Raw genomic sequence first — 22,869 nt, 5'->3', positions numbered from 1 at the left:
CAGGCTGGTGATGATGCAGGAGGACGAGAAGAGCATTCCGATGCGCGTTGCGCTGCGCTGCCGGCCGCTGGTGCCCAAGGAGACCAGCGAAGGCTGCCGGACGTGCCTGTCCTTCGTGCCCGGCGACCCTCAGGTGAGCCGCGGGGCGATCCCGGGGGTCCTGCAGATACCGGAGCCGCTTCCAGCGCTGTCCCGTCCCTCTCGCCCGCAGGTCGTGATGGGCAATGACAAAGTCTTCACCTACGACTACGTGTTCTGCCCGTCCGTGGAGCAGGAGGAGGTTTTCAACACCGCGGTGTCGCCTCTGGTCCGTGGCATCTTCAAAGGTTTGTCCCGGGTTTTGGCCATTTGGAGCACGTTCCTCTCCGCAGAACGAGAGGGGTGTGTGTTCTGAGGCAGTTTTCATGGAATGCCAGCGGAGTTTGGGTCGGAAGGGACCTTAAAGCCCCTCCAGTGCCTTGGGCAGGGACATCTTCCACTGTCTTCCACTGTCCCAGGCTGCTCCAAGCCCTGTCCAGCCTGGCCCTGGACACTGCCAGGGATCCAGGGGCAGCCACAGCTGCTCTGGCCCCCCCCCACCTCACAGGGAAGAATTCCTTCCCAATATTCCTCTGGCAGTGGGAAGCCATTCCCCTTGTCCTGTGACTCCAAACCATTATAAAAAGTCCCTCTCCCTCCTTAAGAATAACACAATGAATTGATAAATATCCTGTTCCAGGATGCTGCAGTGGACCTGGGATGGGAATTTGTGCTGTGTTTCTGTTTAGTTCTAATAAAACATCCAGTCTTAAAAATGCGCTGAAATAATAATTTTATCTGTGCTTTATGATGTTTTCGTTGCCCTTTTTTTGCTTCAATGTTCCGGACTGTGTTGTATGCTTAAAACTGGTGTAAGCTGATGATTTTCTGCAAGGGTGGTTTTCACAAATGCAGCTTTCAGTCTTCACGTGACTCACCCGGGTGTCTTTTGTCCCCTCAGGCTACAATGCCACTGTCTTGGCCTATGGACAGATGGGGTCAGGAAAAACCTATTCCATGGGAGACACCTACACTGCCAACCAGGAGTATGAGCCCAGCGTGGGGATCATCCCCAGGGTCATCCGGCTGCTCTTTGAGGAGAAACAGCAAAGGCACGATTGGGACTTCATCCTCAAAGTTTCTTATTTGGAGGTAAAAGTTTGGTTTTTATCAAGTTAGTAATAAAGGGAGCTTTGAGATCACCTCCTTCAGGTAACAGATACTGATTAAATCAACCCCTAATAGCCCAGGAGGTTTTGTTAGTCCTTTGTAGTCCAAGGTGTCTTTCCCTGAAGGTGAAATGCGTAAAATGTGATGCTAAATTAGCCTTAATTTCAGCATGACTGCTCCTTTCTTTGGCTGGTAACTCTAAGCTGCTCCTCTGCTGCCTCCAGATTTACAGCGAGGACATCCTGGACCTGCTGTGCCCCTCCCGAGAGCACTCCCCCATCAGCATCTGGGAGGATCCCAAGGAAGGCATCAAGGTCTGCAGGGCTGGGGACTGAAGGAGGGGTTCACGTGGGAGTTTCTGCCATCCCCAAAGCAGTGGGATGAGGCTCATCCATGTGTTGGGAGCAGCACACAGAGATCCAGGGGGTGGGATGCTCAGGGAAAGCACAGCTTGCCAAGGAGCACATCCAGTCCCTGCTGTTCATCCCCTCTCTGGTTTGTGTCCCTGGGAGCTGCCTCTGCAGTACTTTATTCACACAAATGCCTTCCCCATCATCCCCTTCCTGTGACTGGCACAGCTCTCAGCTCCCAGCTTTGCCCAGGATATCCATGGATTTGTCCCTGGAGCCCTGAGGAACTCTAGCTCCATTGCAGAGCCCAGCTGGTTCTGGAGAAGCCAGAGAAACCTGGGGGGTGTTTAGGAACAGCATCAGAATGTGATTCCGTGTTCCTAAAGTGAAATTTACAACCAGTTTTTCCTGGGAGTTTCCACTCCAGCCCCGTGGGAATGGGCTGGCACAGCCTGTCGCAGACATCTTTTTGTGAAAAAATCTTTTCTTGGGATTTTTCTCCCTTCTGAGAAGCTGTAGCCTCAGAAACTAATGTAAGCAATGGTTATCTGCTGCTGTGGAAAGTAACAGGTGGATACATGATTGGTCTCCTGTGGATGTTTGGATTTGCTGACCAGTTGCGGCAGAGCTGGCTATCTCTCTCTGCCAGAGCCAGCTGCCTTTGTTATAATTGTTTTCTTTCTGTTCTATTCTTAGCTTAGCCTTCTGAGGAACATTTTCTTTTCTATTTCTTTTTAGTATAGTTATAATGTAATATATATATCATAAAATCATGGAGTCAACATTCTTCTCTCTCTCTCTCTCATCCTGGGAACCCCTGTGACCACGGTCACAACAGCCTGAGGGGGAGGAAGATTTTTCTGATCCCAGGTGGGATGGAGAGGAAGCAGAGGATAAACAATGTTTCCTTCCTGGCTACAGATTGTGGGGTTGACAGAAAGGAATGTCACCTGTGCCCAAGAGACTGCGTCCTTCCTGGAGCAGAGGAACAACTCCAGAACTGTGGGATCCACGGCCATGAATTCCCAGTCCTCCAGATCCCATGCTGTCTTCACCATCTGCATTGATCAGAGGATGAAAAATGACAAGTGAGTGTCACTGTGCAGCTGATGAGAGTTACTTTGCCAAAATTTCCTCATCCTGGTCCTGAAGTGTGCTTCTCAAGGCAATTCAGGTTTTAGCTCTCTGAATTTTCATCTCCTGGGCTGCTCTTTCTCCACCTGGAAGAGTAAAACAGTTTCTTTCTGACCTAGGAATTGCAGTTTTCACTGCAAGCTGCACCTGGTGGATCTTGCTGGCTCTGAGAGACAAAAGAAGACCGAGGCTGAGGGAGACAGACTCAAAGAAGGTCTCTGGGCTGGGACTAGTGGAGTTTGGGTTTCTTCTTACTTGGGACTTAATAAAAGAGCAAAGCACTTCTGTAACACTTTAATCTGCTTTTTTTAACCTTGTTAAATTTTTAATAAGGGCAGGAAATGAGGAGTTTGGAGCTGTTGAGGTGGCTGTGCTCACTGTGAGCTTTGTCTGCAGGAATCAACATCAACAGAGGCCTCCTGTGCCTGGGGAATGTCATCAATGCTCTGGGAGATGAGAATAAAAAGGGAGGGTTTGTCCCCTACAAAGACTCCAAGCCGACCAGGCTACTGCAAGGTGAGAGAAGATGATGACACAGCCTGAATTTACAGGTGCTTTTTAAATAACAAAGCAGGAGAAATCCCCCAGCTCAGAGCTGCTGCTGCAAAGGGATTTGTTTGTTTAATTCCTCACTGAAGCCAGGCCTTTCCTGTACTCTTATTTTAGGTTGTAAATGCAGTGAGATGAGCTCAGAACAAGTCCTGGTCTCCTGCACTTTGTGTGACAGGAGGAAACAAGACAAAATCAGGGCTTATTTTTAGTGAGGAGAAGGAAGAGGAGAAGTCTGGGAGCAGAGATCTATAATTGTACCTTAATTATAGCAACTCCCTGGGTCATGTCACAGCCAGAATGAAGCTCCAGCTGTCTGTGCCTTCCCTGGGATTTGTTTTCTTAGTCTGAATATGTGGTCTTTATTTTTCAGTAGCTGGGATTTGTCTTTCAATGCATTTTATTTAAGTTACCCTTTAATTTGGGCAAAGCTTCAGTAATGAAATTACTGGGATTTTCATGGTAATTACATAATTTGCTGCAAAAGCTCTTCAGTATTTTCCATGTCTGAAAGTACCTAATTAAAACCTGGATTAGGCTAGATGTGAGGCCCCCTTTTTTTTTCTGATCAGTAGCTTTAAGAACCAATTTGTATAAAACCAAAGGATGAAGTTCCGTGCAGCTTTGTGATCTGTTCTTAGCCAATAATTCCTTAAATTGGAGAAAATTCTGGATCTTCATGGAGGTCTTGTTATTAGGGAGGGGCAAACCTGAAAGAACCAGGCCAGAAATGGCATAAAGAAATTATTTGTTAGGGCAACAACTGGGGCTTCTGGGGTGAAACCTTTGGTTTCAAACCCTGACTTTGCCTTTTAAAAACCCACTTTGAAACAGAACTGAGTGTGCAGAGGAGAAAGTAACTAGTGGCACCAAAATCCAGCTGTTTAATCTGCATTTTGGGGATGCACTCATGGTATTTCACTGTCATTGTTGCTCTGACAGCTTTGACATTGCTTCTTCTCCTTCCCAGATTCCCTGGGTGGCAACAGCCACACGCTGATGATTGCCTGTGTGAGCCCAGCAGATTCCAACCTGGAGGAGACCCTGAACACTCTGCGTTATGCTGACAGGGCCAGGAAGATCAAAACCAAACCCATTGTCAACATGGACCCCCAGGCATCTGAGCTGCACCAGCTGAAACAGCAGGTATTGGGGGAACCCTCAGCAAACCCCAGAGGAAGGCACAAAACCTCATAAGAAATGCAAAACATCCCTCATGTGCATTGCTCTGTCTCTGGAGGTGGTGGGAAGGGGATGTGTGGATTTTTTTGGAGTGTTTCTGCAGCCAGAGAAAAGTGATGGTGCTGCTGTAATTTAAATTTTGCCTGGTGAGCTACAGGCACAATCAAAAATACAGTAATGGTTTGGTGCCCTCCTGACATCTCCTGCCTGTGCCCAGCACGAGGGGAAGGGAAGAGCTTTCCCTGGGGTGATCCCAGAGGGAAGTGAAGAACTTTTTGAGGAATATATTAGAGGAATAAATAATTTGAAGTACAGTAACAACACCCTCCTTTCCCCAGGCAGTGGTAAAAGGGGAATTATGGAGCAGAGGAGTCAGGAAGACCAAGGGTCCGTGGAGCTGTTACATTTACAAGCAATCACTATTTGTCTTTGCAGCTCCAGCAGCTCCAGATGTTGCTACTCCAGGCCCATGGAGGGACCCTGTCTGTGGCTCTCAAGTAAGATTTGTTAATTAACATTCTCTGGATGTGTATTTATAACATTCCAGAGAAGTCTCTGGATCTCTTAGCTCCAGACAGTGCTGTGGAGTGAGGGGGAAACAAAATGGTTGCTTTTTCTCCCCTCTTTTTGTCATCCTTACTGGAATTCCATGGGATATTTAGTTTTGTAGCAAACACCTCATGATTGCAAAAATCTGTTGCAGGAAGTAAAAGAGGAAGCAGGAAACACCTCCTGAATAAATTCCTGTCTCTGAGACCCATCCATCCCTGTTCTCCTCACCCCTCTACCCCTAAATGTGTGGCAGTTCCACCTCCATTATCCTTAAAAGCACAAAATCTGGACTGTGCAGGTGTTGTGTTCTGGAAATGTCGTGGTGAGGGAAGATTGGACGCTCAATATGAGTGATTAGCAAGCTTCGTTTATTGAGAAGAGCATCAGACATTCATGCACAACAAGTAATAAGCTCATACATATTCTGTAAGCCAAGCAGTCTATTGTTATACTATAGATATCAGCTCTTCCTCATTCCTTAGAACTTATATCTCCTTTTTCTCATGTCTCTCTCAACCTTGTTATCGTACCACAGCTATGCTCAAGGCCACAGTGTTTTGCAGCTGCAGGGACTCAGATTAGCTGGGTCCTTGTCACACAGCTATTTCTCCACATGACATTGTTCCAAAACCAAGGACATGGAGTTCACAACCTCTCTTTGGAGGTTTTTCCTGCATTGTGGAGGTGTCCAAGGCTTGGACTGACCCTTTAGCAGCCTGATCTGTGGAAGGTGTTCCTGCCCATGGCAGGGTGGAGCTGGATGAGCTTTAAGATCCTTTCCTCCCAAACCATTCTGGGCTATTTCTTTTAAATTATTTAAGCAATAATAATAATTTTGGAGGTGAGTTCAGTGATGTCCCAAAGCCCAAACTCACACCCAACTGCTCCTTGCTGTTGCAGTGGTTTGGCCCCCTCAGAAAGCTGCCAATCCCTGATGGAGAAGAACCAATCCCTGCAGGAGGAGATCCAGAAGCTGAGCCAGGGGCTGAGTGAGGCTGCTGGGCAAACAGCACAGATGCTGGAGAGGATCATCCTGGTAAGTTCATTATCCCAGGAGAGCTCTAAATTGCTGGGAATGAATCAACAGCAGCTCCAGTATTTATGACATAGTGAGAATCTCTCTTAAGTGTTCCTTTCATGTTGATTCCAAACCAGTCAGAACGAAAAAGCTGCCTGAATCTGTTGGTCTTTAGTTTCCTTTTGGAAAAATCTTCAGCTGAATCTTTCAGCTCTTTTGATACTTTAAATATTTTGTTTTAATATTTTAAATAGCACTTGCACACTTGTGCTCTCCCTTCCCCACCCTGCTTTTTTCTTATTGCCTGTAGTGTCTATCCCTGAAAAAATGCTGTGAAATCCAATCTTGGCCTTGACCAGGAAAGATCTTTCAGTGCATTGATTTTCACACTGCCAATCTCTTACTGCAAATTAATCAGCTGATTTATGGCTTCTTCTACAATTCTGATTTCTCTAGACAGAGCAAGAAAATGAGAAGATGAATGCAAAACTAGAGCAGCTCCAGCACCATGCTGTGTAAGTGTCCCCACACCCTTGTCCTGGGATAATGTGCTTGGGAATTCAGTGTTTCCAGTGGGATAAACTGGATCCAATCAGCTGGAGTTTGTTCATCCAGAATTAATTCAGAGGTTGAGTAGGGAAGGTTGTTCTTCCCTGGCACAAACTCAGCATGGACTTGTTCCCATGTTTCCAGGTGCAAGTTGGATCTGCAGAAGCTGGTGGACACTGTGGAAGATGAGAAGTTAAAGGAAAAGGTGGAGGTGATCAGGAACCTGCAGCAGGTGCTGGCTGAGCTGCAGGTAAGGCTGAACCCAGGGAGTTGTGACAACAATCCCAGGAAATCTGGGATTCCACTCCAACATCTTCCCTCAAGGAGCCCAGCAATTAAAATGTGAAATGACTCTTGAGATCCACTTCAAAAATGTCCTGGTGTGCTGTACTGCTGCAGAAAGGCCACTTGTGCTGCTCCTGAAGGGAAGGGAAGGAGGAGTCTACATGGAAAAACCTGACACTGGAGCTTGGCATGGATTTACAGTCCCTAAATTGGATGGAGTGTTCAAACCTTTGTGATTTTTATGGACAATATAAATTGCAGGGCTCTGAAATTGTTAAATAGAAGCTTCCAGGCTTTTTTCTAATGAAGAAATTTCAGTTCTCCTTCACAGGACATTCCTCTGTTCTCTCCTCCTCCTCCTCTTCCTGTTCTCTCCAGTGCTGGAGTTCAGGGAAGATTTCAAGGAATGTTTTTTCCAACTACACATGGAGGAGTTTCCCCACATTCCTTGAGGAGGAGGATGATGGTCTCCTCTTTCCAGAGAGGTTCTGGCCAGAGGGGAATCACATTGTGCTTTGCCATAATGTGCCAACAGACTGTTATTTCCTTCATTTTATTTCGTATTTCCCTTTTCATCCAAATTTTCTTCTCTCTGTCCACCAGAGTGAAAGCGCTGCCTCCACAGAAGCTGCTGCTGAACTGCCAAACTCTGAACAGGATTCTCCAGGTGTAAGTGAGGGGCTCAGCAGTGCACACCTCACTGAGGCATAGTTTTATCTCCTCACCACTTTTATCTGCTCCCTCCTACTCATTTTCTAACTCAAATGCTTGATAAATCATCACCCTTGTCTGTGCTGTTTCAACCTCAATATGTTCACACTCAAGAACCTGTTCTCATTGATTTTTTTACATAAAAATGAATCTGAAGTGCTCTGTGGAAGTAATGTAATTCAGGAGCTCTGGACTGGCCTCTCCTCATGGCTGTGTCTCCTGCAGAGAGCAGAAGTGGGCCAGGAATCCAAGAGAGCCTCTCTCTTCAGCACCCAACACGCCCTGCGCCAGGCACAGCTCTCCAGGGAGCTGCTGGAGCTCCACAAAGCCCTGACTGTGAAAGAGGCTATGGCCAAAAAAATGTCTCAAAATGATACTCAGCTTGGACCCATTCAGTCCCAGTACCAGGTAAAGCTGAAATCCTCCTTGGTCAGTTTGTTTTCCCCAATGGGGAGGGAAGGGAGGAGGTCTGTCCTCAGGAGCCTGTTCTGATTTGGGTTTATTCCATAAGCTGGGTCCTTGCTCCCTTAGGAAGTGTTCCCTGCTGTGCTGGGGTCTCCCATGTCTGAAATGATTCAGTCAGGATGTTGCCCCAGTGACTCTGTGCCCACCAAAGCTCCAGAGTGTGCTGGGCCAGCCTCTGTGACCCTCACACTGCTCTGAGATGAGGTGGTTTAGCAGCCTGCTGTGAAGGAACAGGGTTTTTCAAGGTTTCTCAGTCTTAAAGCTTTGTCTCATGATGTCTTTCCAAGGTTTTTATTTGGAGATTTATTCTTCTTTTCCTTTCTAGACCAATATCAGGGATCTAGAATTGGAGGTCAGCAACTTGCAGGAGGAAAAGGAGGAGCTGGTTCTTGCTCTGCAAATAGCAAAGAAGGACATCAGCCAGGCCAAGTAAGAGGGTTCTGCCTGCAGCCTTGGGTGTTGTCAGTGTGTCTGAAAATTCAATGTCTTTCATTTCCATGATCTGCAAAAACTCTTTTTTGATGTAAAAGTGTTCCTTTAATGGGCCAGGAGCTACAGAGAAGCCTCCTGTGGGCTTTCAGCAGCAGCAGAGGTGGCAGAGGTGACATTTGGATTTGTTGCTGTTCCTCTCCAGGCTGAGCAAGCAATGCCGGAAAAGGCTTCAGGAGCTGGAAGCAGAAATTACTGAGCTCAAGAAGAAGCTGAATGAGCAATCCAAGCTCTTGAAGCTGAAGGAATCCACAGAGCACACGTTGTCCAAACTGAACCAGGAGATTAGGGTAACCAACAGGCACCTCTGACTTGAGCCAGTGTGGGCAAAGGAGCTCCCAGGCAGGAATCCCAGAAATCCCTGACAGGAGCCCCATTCAGGAATCCGCTTTCTGTTTATTCAGACTGAAAACAGCGGTTTTTGGCAAGATTCTTATGGTTACATGACCACAATAGGCATGTGACTAGTGAGATTTGGTAGGAAAATAAGTCCAAAGTATCTTCTGGCATTTCTAATTTATTGCCTCAGTCAAATTATTCGATTCCTCTTTGATTTCCCTAAATTGTGCCTGTGTTGGTCATCCTCTTATGCCAAAAAAAATCCCTGTATTTTAGCACTTTGAGAGTGTCCTGAGTGTGGGAGCACAGCAAGATTTCCCATCTTCCACTCCCCACACCTGGCAGGCACAGCGGGAAATGGAGGTTGAAGCTCTTTAGGATGTAAATCCTGGGTAATTCTTCCAGCCACTGGTGTCTTTCAGGAAATGAAGCAGCAAAGGGTGCAGCTGATGCATGAGATGAAAGAATACACTGAGAAATTCAGGCAGTGGAAGCAGCAGAAGGACAAGGAAAAGGTGAGCAAACAAACCCCTCACACGATTCCTCCCTCCAAACAGCTGCTGAAAGGTATCTTTAACTGGGAAGTGTCTTAGAAGAGCTGGGAATGCTTTGAAAAGAAGCTTGACTCATGTGGCTGCCATTTTAACCATTTGGACTTGTTTGTGGCTGGAGATCTTCAAGCTCTTGCCACAGCTGTGACTCTGCTCTAAAGCAGAAAGCAAAATTAGTCAATATTTTACAGATTTACAGTTAGAGGATTTGGCCTCAGCATGGGAGGTTTTTAAACTTCCAAAGGAATGTTGGCTCTGCAGGTCAATAACATTCAGCTGCTGAGTGCAATGGCCAGCAAACACCTGGAGTGCCACAGCAATTCCTGCCCCTCACTGCCTTGGGGTGCTCAGGCTGGAACTTTGGGGCTACAACCTTTCCTTTGTCATAAAAAATGTGACTCTTGCAGCTGTTTCTCCTTGCAGAACCGTAAGAGACAATATGAGCTCCTCAAGCTGGGGAGGGGTTTCCAGAAGCAGACCAATGACCCCTGGCGCAAAACAGAGGAGGTGAGGAGCCAACATCTCCTGGAAATCCTAACTAATCCCTAAAGTGTGCCAAGTGGGGCTGGAGGAAGGAACAGGATACACAGAAATCTGTGAAAGGAAGTTTAGAGGCTGGGAAAAAATAAATTCTTTCTGTAGACAAATCCCCATTTCTGCTTTTGAGGGATCCCAGTTAAATTTGCTCCTTAAGGGGCCAGGTGGCTTTGGGGGCCAGGCTCCTGTGGCAATGCAGATGCCCAGGGTAAGAAGTGGGGAATGAGTTTGAATGGTGGATCTACAAGGTTGCAGTTCAGAATCATTTCAGGATGGCTTTGTAAAAGAAATTAATCTTCAACCTCTCATTTTGGAAGTTTTCTTCTACCTTCAGGCATAGAAGGAGCCTTTCTTTTAAAGGAGGAATGGCAGCAAAGGAAATAAAGGCAGGAATCCTTGAGTTAAACCAGAATAACTTGAGATTTATTAACCTTGTGCTGTCACTGTCCCAGTGGTTGCCCTGGGCTGGGAATCCCTGGTGTTTCCAGCTGTAGCAGATGATTTGCAGTCCCTGTTCAGCTCCTTGTGGAATCTTTTCCAGGCAGCAGCTGCCAACGAACGTTTGAAGAATGCCCTGCAGAGGCAGAAGGAGGTGGCAGATAAATGGAAACAGAACCAAAATCAGGGCACGGAAGGAATTGCTGCACAAGTTGAAGTGGGTAACAGTGGTTTTGCATCCCTACACTGGGCAAACTGGGATTTGGGGTGGGTGCTGCTGGCCTTGGTGGCTGGAGCACAGCAGGAGGACCAGGAAATCCCAATGGGATTATTCAGAAGGATTCAGTCCTGAAGTTGAGCTCAACCACTGGGTTTTGGGGGTTATTTTTCCAGAGCTGGCTTGCAAGTGTAGTTGAGGTTCTTGTCAGCACTGAGGAAGCTCAAAGACACCTGGCAGACCTGCTGGAGGACAGGAAAATCCTGGCAAAAGAGCTCCTTCAGCTGGAAGAGAAGAAAGATGCTGGAGAAAACCCCTGTCCAAACCTGCGGGTAAGGTGGAAATTCCCATCCCCATTCCCATTTTCCCATCCCACTCCTCTGGCTGTTCAGCAATACTGGATTCAGTCTTCTCTCTCCTACTTGAGACCAACATGTTCCCTCAGAAGGTGGGGATGGATCCCATCCTTTCTGGCAGAAAGGGTTAATATTTTTATCCTCTCAATGTCAGGGACAAGAGGTGCTGAAAGAACTTGTTACTTAATGGAATTTGGGAATTTTTTTTCCCTGAAAACGCAGTCAGGCTTTGGGACAGGCTGCCCAAGGAAGTGGTGGAATCACCATCCCTGCAAATGTCCAAAAACCATCTGGATGTGGCACCTGGGGAGATGGGTGACCCATCAGTGTTGGGTGAATGGTTGGACTCAACGCTCTGGGAAAGTTTTTCCAACCTCAAGGATTCTGAGGGATGTGAGTAGCTAACTCCACTTAGCACAGGCTTTTGGGGAAGAACAATGGAACAGAAGCTGTGGGGAGATGCCTGTGGGGAGATTCCTGGCTGGAATATCTGTAAAAGTGTGATTTCCTCCCCTGTTGCTGCCCTGCATCCCTGTGTGCTGTGCTTCCAGAGGCGCATGTACTGCCTGGCTGACCTGCAGGCTCTGGACATGGATCTCTCTGTCTCCAAGCAGATTGAGTGCCTGCAAACAGAGATGGAGCTCAGGTAAGGCACTGCCGCAGTGCTCATCCACACAGGCTGACACTGCAATGATGAGGGAAAGCCTTTTCACTCAGTACAAGAGAAATAGCTTTGGTATGCTTATTTTACCAGCACCCTAACCCATCTAATTGTTTTAGAGCCACTGCAAAAGCAGATTGAGGTGAATATACAGATGCTGAAAATCTTTTTCCAAAGCTCCAAGATTCAAAATCATCTTTACAATCTGAGTCATACTGATGGACAAGCATTTTTCCTCTGCATCTGTGGTCTTTAATTATATTTACACTGGCTGTCAGCAAGGAAAGCCTTCCAAAGCTACATGGAGCACCTTTGGTGTTTGGTGGAATGGGTGGCCAACCTCTGTCTCCACAGATAAAAAAACATTCCCCATGGAAAATTGTAACTGAAAACAGAGCTGAGGTATAATTACACCAAGAATCTGCATCGTTATACACAAGGTGACATCTGAAGTTTTGTCTTTGTTTTGTTCCAGCCCAATAATGCCAAAATTGATACAAAAATCTATTTTTACAGAACCAAGAATTTCCTATTCTTGGGGTCCAAAGGATGCTTCAGGAAGAAATTTGGTCACAACAACCCATCCATCAGAGGGATTTATAGCAAACTGTAAAAGATGGAGGATGAGGATGGTTTTTGGTATTGGCCAAGTATCTGTTGGCAAACTGACCAAACAAGTTGAAAATGGCTTTTCAGGGGGTGAAACCCCCAAACCCTTTTCAGTGGGTTTTCCTGGCTGGAATTTTTCCAAAATGTGGGGAAAATATCAGGCATTTAGACTGGGTGTTTTGAGCTGTTAGTGAGCACCTCTGAGGGAAAAGCCTCCACTTTTATTTGGGAATGTGGAGTGGAGGCAGAACTCAGCAGGGAAGCAATGCAGGCTCCAGGTGCTCTACTGAGCAGCGAAAATCTCAGTTTATGCTATTTTACTTAATATTCTCGGAACAGTAACCCTAGCCCAGAAACCAGCCATGTTTCTCTCCTCTGTTGTAAACTCAAATCCACGGATTCTTCCCCAGGAGTGCCCAGATAGCAGATCTGCAGCAGAAACTCCTGGATGCAGACAATGGAGATCGGGCCAAGCAGTGCTGGGACAGCATTGCCACCACCCTGGAGGCCAAATGTGCTCTGAAGTATCTCCTGAGAGAGGTAAACCCTGCATTTTCCTTTCTTTTTCCCTGAAAACAAAGGCTGTAAGTCTGCTTAGCCACAAATAACAGGAAGTGACCAAAGGAATTTGAGTAGAGCCTTCTCGTAGTGGATAAGGTTTATTAAAGTCATCTATACTGGGGAGTGAAAAGCAGGGAAGAGGGGAGTGGAATAGATGAGGGTCTGGAGATGGCAGCTAAATGCTTGCATAGGAAAGGAAAAGGCAAGTGAAAAATGGACAGAAGAAAAGTGGAAGAGAAGGTAAAAGCATCAAAAATACTTCCTGAGCAAGCAGGGAAGCAGTGGAATTGGTGTTGAGATGGGAAAAAGAAAAATTGAAGTATTGTGGGATCAGAGAAAGAGTAACTGAAGGACAGAATTACCTGTTGCTCCCTGGTGCTTGGAAATCAAAGGAGAAGGGAGAAAGGAAAATACTCCAAGTGCTGCAGGAAGGGAGTGAACTCCCTTCAGAGTGTGGGGAGTTCAGAACTGTGAACAAGACCCTCAGCTCCCTGGTTTACACTTCCAAAGTGTCTGCCTTTGAATATCTCCTGGTTTCCTTGGTGCTGAGGGCTGGTCCGGTTCCTGGGGTGACTGGAAGTTACGGGGATGCTTCTCCACACTGCAGCACCTGTCCCAGCAGGGAATCCCTGTCCCAAGCCATGCCTTGCTCTTGTTTTCCAGCTGGTCTCCTCCAAAGTGCGGCTGAGCAAACTGCAGAATGGCCTGCAGCAGAGCCAGGCCAGCTTCTCTCATGTGCACAGGATGCTGATGGAAGTGAGAAACCACAAAGCAGAGATGGAGACAGAGTTCCAAAATCAGATTTTGGTGCAGGAACAGCAACACCAGCATAAGGTGAATCACAGTTCATGGAAACCTTTGAGTCTGATCAATAGGTCTGCTCAGAGAGAAAGGCAAAGGGGGATGTGCTGAAATGAAGCTGGTGCTGAATATCAGCTCAAATTTTGTTAGATTTTTGTAGATGGTTCATTCAAAGCCAAAGAAATCTCTGTATTTATCCTGTGCAAATTGGTTTATTCAGTAACGTTCCTCCTGTTCTAAATGAGGAGGTTACACCTGAGCAGAAGATCACTTTTCAAATAGATCAGGGTGGAATTGTGCTGGAAGTGGCAGGAAATTTCCCTGCCAAGTGCTCCTTTCAGAAATTCACCCCTGTTTATTCCAACTTGCTTTTAGGTTCTGTACCTGCTCAGACAATTCCAGCAAAAAGAAGCAGCAGAGAAGAGATTGGAAGAGTCCCTGAACGAACAAGAGAAACAACTGCAGGAGCGACTGCGGTTCCAGGTGCAGAGGCTAGGGGAGGCTGGGGTCCTTTGGGATTCCTGGAATTAGGAGAAGAATTGTGTATTCCCTTTGCAGAAGCCTGCCTGGAGTGGTTGCTGTGCAGGCTAGAATAACCCTGGGGGGTTTTCTCTTATTTATCTCTAATGAAACAAATTTCCTCTTGTCCTGCAAACAGGAGGAAGAGCTGGAAAAAATGAGGGAGATCTGTGAGAAGCACCAGGAACTCCTCCACGAAAATGACACTCTGAAACAGGTAGAGCCTTGTACAGACACAAGAGCCTCATGGCAACTGAGTTTGATGATTTTGCAGAGCTAATTCTTGTCACTTTTGACAGAAACTGCTGCTACTCCAAGTTGCCAGAGGCCAGAAGCTCCAGCACATCCAGCAAAGGCCACCTGAGTCTCCAGAGTCTCCTGATTATGTTTCACCCAAAGTAAGAGGCTGCACAGTTTGTGTTGCACCTGAATTCTTGCCAGAGTTCATCTTGACTATTGATAACGTGGTTTTCTTTCTCCTAAGCTGCTTTTACCAGGCACTTGATTGAAGTGGCCCCTTCAGTCCTTTCCAGAAGACTCAAATACTTTACATTAGTTTTTTGGTTAAAAAAAAAAAAAGCAAACAAACCCCCAACCCTGTTTCCTCATTGTAGTTCTGACTCTATATCCTCCTTCACAATCCAGATTGTTTTTCTGTAGTGTTCCCAGTCTTTAAATTATGGAGCAAGGCATGTGTTTCATAGCCAACTTTGCTGCTTTGCATGGAGCCAAATCTTAGTGCTGTGAAGAAGAAATGATTTAAAACTCTTTGGACAGGGGTGTGACACTTGTTTTTTGTCATGTGATGTGTCAACTACTCAGACTTTCAAGGATTTGTCATCAATAGTTTAAATTGAATTTTCAATCCTGATAATTAGATCGTTTTTTCCCTCCCTCACCCCACAACCTTCTTGGCCGTGAGTGACTCTGAAAACCCTAATAAAACCCTATTAAAATATAACAATTATTAATATTATTAATGAAATAGAGCTGATTTTGGTGGCCTAACCTCTGGTGCTCCTGTGTTGCAGCCCAAGCGCCGCTGGCAGATGATGGCCAAGCCCCAAGCACCCAGCCCTGAGGTGGATGTGGAGGAGATGCTCTCTGACCCGGGGGAGCTGGAGGGTTCTGACTGGCTTCCTGGAAAAGCAGGCAGAGGAACCAGGAGAAACCTCATGGGGGTAAGATCCAGCTGCCCTTGATCCAATGTCTGCTAGGGAAGCACTTGCTGTGTGCAGGGGGTGGGATGGAGCTGTGAGGTGTGGTGTCTCCACTGTTCTCAAAGTGGCAGGAATGGGTTTTTGGGTGCCTGGGGATATTTGGGACATTCCCGCAGACACAGCAAATGTTGTCTGCAGTCAGCAAGACTTTCCTGGACAGGTTTTCCCTGTCCAAGTCACCTTCTCCCATGTTCTGTCCTGCTGCCTGTGTCTGAGCTGGCCACTGCTTTAGGAACAGCCCCAACAGCAGCCAATTTTAGGGGGAAAAGCAAACAAAAAAAAAGGATGGCCTGTTGTGGATCCCTGTTTCCTTTGGGAACCTGCAGCTTGCAGTCATGACAGAGCCTCAGCTTCCATCTGTCTGTGTCAGTCTGAAGCTTCAGCCTGTGGCTCAAAAAATTCCTGAGGCTTTTGGGGTGGGGACTCCCTCTTTTTGTGGAAGTGTGGCACAAAAACTGGGATCCTTTGGCATAACCTCCAGTCAGGCGCTGAGTAGCTGAAGGTACTTATCCTGTAGCTCTTGAAGATGGATCTGTAGGTGGAAGGATTTTATTCTGGATATTAGGAGGACAGTTATTCTGGGATGTAGCAAAATGCAGTGAAATGGCAGCGAAATGCAACAAGTGGCAGCTTGGGGGTGTCCCCATCCTTGAGATGCCACAGCTGGCAGGACCTGGAGCCTTCCAGGAGCATCCTGGCCATTGGATTCCCCTTCCCTCCCTCACAGTGCTCGTGCAAGGGCCGCTGTCGGAACAGACACTGTGGCTGCAGGAGGCAGAAGTTGGGATGCACTGACGGCTGCAGCTGCTCCACGGCCATGTGCAGGAACAGGGAGCAGGGCCTGGTGAGTGCTGCTGGCTCTGGGGGGCACAGGGGCTGCAGGGCCTGCATTTGGGCAGGAGCAAAGCTGGAGATAGGGATAATTCCCCAGTTTGTCCAGGCCTCTGGTGGATCACCCCAGCTGTGACAAACTCCAGAGATTGTCCCTTGCTTTCCCCCAGGTTCTGTAGGACATCACAGAGCAGGAGGTGCTCCTGAAGATTCCCAGCACTGTTGCCTCCCTGCTCAGGAGGGATGAGGAGTCTCGGTAGAACCAGAACCCCTTTGGGAGGAAGACGAAGAGGATGCTGAGCAGAAACATCAGCTTCTTCTCAGGCTGCACCCCCTCAAGGAGTAGTTTACCTGTCCTGGAGCTTTTCCCATCCCTTTAGGCCACACTCCTGGTGACTTTTGAGGGAGTTGGATTCTCCTGCTGGAGTAGCAGCTCCTGCCCTCAGCAAGGGAGCCAAACTGCTTCTTTCTTTGTTATGTCTCTGTAAATATTTGTGTGTTGGGGCCAGGTGGGGGGTAAGAATTTTGTCCTCTGAAATTCCTGGAGTGAATGGGGATGATTTTCCAGGTGGGTGTTCCCAGCTCCCTCCCTCCTGCTGAGCTGTGAACGCTGGGTGCAGTTTCACCTGTAATCATGAGAGAGCTTTGTCTCTGCACTGGAGCTCTGCTCCTGCCTCTTCCCATGGAGCCTGAAGGAACTTTTCCAGCTGACCTGGGGGAGCCATGGAGTGAGAAGGCCCTGGCTGAAGTCTTAAACCAGCAGCTCTGAACTGCTCAGGCTTTCTGGCCCCTTTGGCTTCTGGGCCATGTTTATTCAATGAACTTAGAAACTTGACCTATTTGCATAATGTGGGAATTTTAAATCTGGTTTGTGATTTCAATAAAGGAGTTACTAAAGAAACCTGACTTGGTATTGGGATTATTGTGCACAACACCCCCCAGCCTCTCCTGGGCTCTTTGCACTTAAATTTGGTTTTGAAACCAGTCCAGGAGTTGCAGTCACTGGGACCTGCTCCGGTCTTTCGGTCCAGACACCCCAAACAACTTCCTGCTGCTTTTCCTTGCCCTCAGCCCTAAGTTATGAGTCTCAGCAGGAAGAGAAGGTGATAAATGTAAATTTTGTTAAAATTATTTTTCCTCTTCTGCCAGCGTGGGTGACCCAGCCCTTCCCTGGGACGTGCACAGGGATGTGGGTTTTGGGCAGCTTCCCTGACCTGACAATCCTCTTTATTTACCTGTTGGATGAGGGCTTTGCCAATTTAGGAACTCCAGGATGGTTGGGCTGGAAGGAACCTTAAGGATCATCCACTTCTACCACCCCAGGCTCCTCCAAGCTCTGTGCAAGCTGGCCTTGGACACTTCCAGGAATGGGACAGACCCAGCTTCTCTGGACATTCTCTGCTGAGGCTTTACTACTCACAGGAAAGAATTCCTTCCCAAAATCCCCCTCACTCTCCCTGCTTTCCAAGTCTATGAAGGCCCGGAGAGCTGTAAAATATTTCCAAGTGATTTAAATGAACTTGGAAGTTCTGAGGGCTTAGGCCCTAATATAAGATTGTCCCCATAATATTATGTAATAATATATAATAGTATATTATATTGTATGTTACATAATAATATATATTATAAAATATATATTATATAAATTTTTCATTATATATTTTACATTATATAGCATAGGATTATGTCATTGTTTATTTTAGAATGTGTACCTAATACATAAAATACAATTTATATATGAAGTGTTTCTGTGTATGCATAATTACCTACTGTGTATTCTCTCTATACACTATATTCTATATATTTTATGTATGTGTGCACACACATATGTACATTAATATATAAATATCTATGTGTATAGACAAATGTATATATATTAAAAAGTGAGTGGGAGAGTTACAGTGTACAAGGCAATTACATGTGTGTGTATAGGATAAATATATAACATATATATTAAACATATATAAAAACATAGGTATATATGTGTAGATATAAATTATATATTAATTTATGTAAAAATACATTTAAAAATAGAAAATAAATACATAAGAAAACCCCTGCCCCCTCCCCCAGGTGCACAAGACACCAAGACCAGGTTACAAACACTCTGCACTTTACCTCCACACTCCCAAGGCCCAAATGGGGCCTTCCTGTCCATTCCCACCCCCTGGAGTCTGTGTGAATCCCATGGGAAGGGCTCCCTGAATCCCACAGGAAAAGTTCCATGAATCCCATGGAAAGGCTCCCTGGATGCCATGGAAGGGCTCACAAGGCGTCGTAGTCGTCATCGTCTTCGTGCTTCCTCTTGAGCGGGTTGGGGTCGGCGGCGCTGGGCAGGACCGTGTTGGTGGTGATCAGGATGATCTCGGGGCCGATCACGGATGGGTTGATCAGGACGTTCTGCACCGTGGGAGTGGCTGTGGGAATCATGGAAAGGCAACACTGAAAGCTTGGAGCAATCCCTGTGTTATTCCAGGCTCATCCCAAGAGGGAAGATGGGGAAATGTTGCAGGGAGGGGTGAGAACACAAGGGGGAGAGGGAAACAGGAGCCAGGGTGGGAGGCAGCTGCCCAGGATGGCCATGTTCTGGCTGCCACTGGTGTGCTGAGAATGGAAATTAACACTGGAACTTTTTGGAATGAGGGAGAGGGGGAGAAATTTCCCCATCAGCTTGGCCAAGGAGCTGTGAAGTGTTCCAGGCCAGCATGGAAGGTGTCTCTGTCCATGGCAGGGGCTGGGACTGGATGAGCTTCTCCCTCGCAGCCCAAGAAGGCTGTGGCTGTGTGGTTATCCCTGTTCCAGCCCCAGGAACCCCAGGAATACCTGATTTCCCAGCGGGCTGTGAGGACGGGATCTGGAAAGTGAAGTACTGCCCCGCCAGTGATGCCGGCGCTCCCACCTTGGCTGACACCGACACAGCCTGTGCTGAGGGGGTACCTGGGTTCCACACAAACCCCCCCAAAAGGAATCAGAATAAATCCATAAACACTCCTACAACTCCCTCCCAAGTGGAATCTGTTATTAGGCACAGTGGGAATGCACAGGAACACAAGGACACCAGGTATAAGGATCAGATTTCCAGGCAGAGCTGCACATTTGCTCATTTTCCTACATTTACTCCAGCCCTACAGAACTCCAGACTACAAACACACACTGATTTTTAGGGCATAGCTGTAAATTTTAAGATCCTTTTAAAAATGGATATTTCCCACTGCTATTTACTTCAGCATCACACTGACACTGAGGAAAATAACCCTAAATTTAAGTGAAGTTCTTGAATAGTCCCTTAAATAAAGAATTTATCACAGATACAGAATATCTGTAATGCATTTACATTTAAATGTTATTGTAATAACAAAGATAAATTTATGAAATTTGCTTTCTGATGCTGCCAAACAATATAAGGTTAGGCAGTCCCTGACAGTCCCTCAGGGACTGGAAAATGTTTTAAATTATTCCTCTTTATTTTTCCTTCCTAAAAGGAAGGTGGGGAATCCCCTGTGGAGCTGTTTCCTACCCAAAGTGGGAGCGCTGGGCCTGCTGCTCATAGCGCCCACACTCAGGCGATGGACTGTGATCCTGCCTGCTGTGGAGGAGACCTGTGGGGAGAGAACCAGAGAATCAGGGAATGGCCTGGAAATAAAAGGGAAGTCCCCCTACATTGAGGCATTCAGGGCTTCCCAGAAAAGGAAATATTTCCCCCCTGAAGTAGAAACAACTGAGGTGGAAGTCAAAAATACTCTTTAATATCTACAGCAAAGTCTGACTTGTGCCTCTGACAACCTGACATTAAACCTGACAGTTCCTCTTGGACATGAGGAGGAATTTCTTCAGGGAAAGGATGGGCAGGCACTGGAAGGGGCTGCCCAGGGAGGTGGTGGAGTCCTCATCCCTGGAGGTGTCCAGGGAATGACTGGATGTGGAACTCAGTGCCCTAGCACAGACTGGATTTGATGATCCTGGAGGGCTTTTCCAGCCTCAGTGATCCTGGGATTCTGCAGTATTTCTTTAACACTACAATACTCCCATACCTTAAATTTTCCCATATCTTAAAATTTCTCGCATTGCAAAATTTCCATTTAAAATCAACCAGCAACAAATTGCAAATCCAGCCTGGAGACCTGCGAGATGACACACACAGGCCAATAGTCACCCCCACCTTTCAGAGCTGTGGAAAACTGCAATTTAAAACCCCTCCCAACCCCCGGGGGTGCATCCCCGATCCCTGAGCCATCCTCACCCTCTTCTGCAGGGATTTCAGGCGGTAGCTGGGGGCAGTCAGGCGGGCCTGAGTATGGCTTGATCAGCGGCAGCGGCGTCCGGTTCTTCTGGTGAGCAATGTCCAGCAGGAACTGCAGAGACACGGCCACAGCCCCGGGTCTGGGCACATCCCCGTGTCCTGGTGACATCCCTGTGCCCCACTGACATCCCTGTGTCTGGTCAGATCCCTGCGTCCCTGCCTCACTCCTGTGTCCTGGTGACATCCCCGTGTCCCAGTGACATCCAGGTGTCCCAGCCTCATCCCCACGTCCTGGTCACATCCCCATGCCCCAGCCACATGCCTGTGTCCTGGCCTCATCCCCGAGTCCCTGCCCAGCCCCATGTTCCTGTGCCCCCCCTGTGTCCTGTGCCATCCCCATGTCCCCAGCCGCGGTGGCAGCGCTCACGTCGCGGGGCGCGGGCGATGTGAAGGACTGGTCAGTGAGGCACTGGATGGCCAGCCGCACGTGGTCCGCGTCCACGCTCGACATCTCTGCATGGCTCCAGTAGATCTTGGCCAGGATGGTGGTGACGTATCCTGGGGGAAATGGGCTCTGGGTTTCATGAAACACTCCCCAGCCCCATCCTGCTCTCGCCTGGCTGGCACTGGAACCTCTGCGGGTACTGCTCAGAGCGCCCGAGGGCAGCGCTGATGGGATAACGGGAAGGAATTCTTCCCTGCCAGGCCCTGGCACGGGGGCCCAGAGAAGCTGTGGCTGCCTCTGCATCCCTGGAAGTGTCCAACGCCAGACTGGACGCAGTTTGGAGCAACCCGGGACACAGAAAGGTGCCCCGGCCCCAACCACGCTGGGTTTATGATTCTGTGATTAAAGAGTCACAGAATTAGAGCTGGAAAAGAGCTCTGCGGTCACCGGGCCTGACAGGGCAGCCCCCGCGGAAACACGGGCTCACAGAGCACTCCCTGCTCCGCACAAACCTTCCCCGCTCCACCGCGGCTTCCCCGCGCTCTTCCCGCCCGGCCCCGCTTACTGAAGGCGAACTCCAGCATCTGTATTGTAAAAGAATATATGCCCTGTACTTTAGATGTTGAAAGGTTCTTCTTCAAAGCCTCAGATGAGAGCCCCTGCATGAATGCTAATGCACACATTTTAATGTGCGAGGAATTCCCTGCCTTTTAGTGAATTTGTCTATGCTTTCTTGGGCGTCTTTGTGAAACCTCTTTTATTGCCTTACTGAGAAGTAAAGCTGGTTAATTACAGTTTTTTCCTGAAAAGCTTTATCCATCGTGGAAATACTGCTGAAAGGGAAGGCTGCTCACTTGGAAATATTCCTTTGGCACCGTTTGAATCATTGTTATTTATAAGACTGCATTTCAGTGTGTCACACTGTTCTCTTTTTACCTTCCATGAAAAGTATTTGATCGTTTTGAGATTGTTCGGCATTTTTTGGGGAAAAAAATATTTAGAGTCAAAAATACATAATTTTATGAAATGATGTTGTAAATATTTTTCTGATTAATTTTAATCAATGGAAAATTATGTCCTTCAAAACCAGAAAGTTATCTGGTGTGTACTGGAGCCTGGGAATCACTAAGGGAGAGCAATGCTCCACTTTGTGTCATATACCTTTCCAGAGGCTGGCTGGGGATCTCCAGCCCTCCACCAGCTGATGTTTAGGGACAGACCTACATTTAGAGCCAAGGTTTTGCTGTTATTCTGTTCAGACAAGGACTGTGATTTTAGTGAACTTGTGGCTCTGTTTTATTCTGCTGCACTTTTATTTATACCTTGTGCTTGCATTGCAGATTCAAATCTGTCATTTTTTGCAGGATTTTTTATTATGTTATTATGGTTCTGTTGTGGTGTCAGCCACTAACAGATGGCTTAGTTCTTTAATATAACAGTTATTTGATGTATGTATCTATCTAAACAAAGTACCCGATGGATATCTGCTACTGGAAAAACAAATTGTTATCACTGTTATTGAAGGTAATAGAAATATTTTAAAGCAAAATTTATCATGTGAGATTTGAATTTTTATACAATACAGTGACAGGTTAAAATAAAAGAGGCAAGCTAAAATAGTGAAACATTCAGGTGATTTTTCTTCAGATCTGAGCAGAGGCTCTTCTAAACACTGGTAAATGTTCCTGGTATATTTCTGAAAAAGTAAAAGCATGAGCACTATAATCAGTTGAAATATTTCTAATTCTCATCCAGAGCATGTCAATGCAAAAGTAGTGTATAACCCAAGAAATATGAGCTGTGTTCAGGCATTTGCATTGAAAAGAGTCAAGTTCCACTAGTTTGTATTTCAGAACTGCAGACAGCTGCAGTCATAGTACATTGGGATAAGACAATTCCATTATGAAACTCTCTCTTGAGATTTGTAACCATACTTGAAATTTTCTTTAAAAGTCAGGTTTTGATAAAGACGTGTCTTCTAAGCTTCATCCAGCTGACAACTTCTCATATTAAAAGCTCTTTCATCCTTCATGGTAATTGAAGAATGTTGTCCTAAGACAGGAAGAAACTAC

General features: G+C 46.9%; 2 protein-coding genes and 1 long non-coding RNA gene across 3 annotated transcripts in view; 1 reads left to right on the top strand and 2 right to left on the bottom strand.

Annotated features, from left to right (window-relative positions):
- LOC134432063 (chromosome-associated kinesin KIF4-like) lies at nucleotides 1-17,013 on the top strand. The gene is made up of 29 exons (XM_063180456.1): nucleotides 1-133; nucleotides 212-326; nucleotides 980-1,170; nucleotides 1,413-1,502; nucleotides 2,460-2,626; nucleotides 2,792-2,886; nucleotides 3,069-3,188; nucleotides 4,192-4,367; nucleotides 4,839-4,900; nucleotides 5,856-5,991; nucleotides 6,430-6,488; nucleotides 6,667-6,772; nucleotides 7,411-7,476; nucleotides 7,744-7,926; nucleotides 8,309-8,412; nucleotides 8,618-8,762; nucleotides 9,234-9,326; nucleotides 9,786-9,869; nucleotides 10,441-10,554; nucleotides 10,731-10,886; nucleotides 11,462-11,556; nucleotides 12,591-12,720; nucleotides 13,405-13,575; nucleotides 13,918-14,025; nucleotides 14,201-14,278; nucleotides 14,361-14,459; nucleotides 15,093-15,242; nucleotides 16,009-16,125; nucleotides 16,283-17,013. The coding sequence occupies exons 1-29, from the start codon at nucleotides 11-13 to the stop codon at nucleotides 16,289-16,291; spliced, it is 3,342 nt and encodes a 1,113-aa protein (XP_063036526.1). The 5' UTR covers nucleotides 1-10; the 3' UTR covers nucleotides 16,292-17,013.
- Nucleotides 17,014-18,120: 1,107 nt separating this feature from the next.
- On the bottom strand, nucleotides 18,121-20,863 carry LOC134432567 (transcription initiation factor TFIID subunit 9-like). Its single transcript, XM_063181409.1, has 5 exons — nucleotides 20,780-20,863; nucleotides 20,353-20,464; nucleotides 19,630-19,711; nucleotides 18,936-19,060; nucleotides 18,121-18,529 (listed from the first exon to the last, which is right to left on the bottom strand). Exons 1-5 carry the CDS (start codon nucleotides 20,861-20,863, stop codon nucleotides 18,378-18,380), a joined length of 555 nt encoding a protein of 184 aa, XP_063037479.1. The 3' UTR covers nucleotides 18,121-18,377.
- A 495-nt stretch (nucleotides 20,864-21,358) lies between these two features.
- LOC134431784 (uncharacterized) overlaps nucleotides 21,359-22,869 on the bottom strand; it is a 44,981-nt gene continuing 43,470 nt past the window's right edge. The window contains exon 5 of the long non-coding RNA XR_010031096.1: nucleotides 21,359-22,493. This is a non-coding gene — a long non-coding RNA (uncharacterized LOC134431784). The remainder of the gene's footprint in view (nucleotides 22,494-22,869) is intronic.

This window comes from Melospiza melodia, chromosome Z (assembly GCF_035770615.1).
Source record: "Melospiza melodia melodia isolate bMelMel2 chromosome Z, bMelMel2.pri, whole genome shotgun sequence".
NCBI classification, from domain to species: domain Eukaryota; kingdom Metazoa; phylum Chordata; class Aves; order Passeriformes; family Passerellidae; genus Melospiza; species Melospiza melodia.
This window is presented reverse-complemented; position numbering and strand designations above follow the sequence as displayed.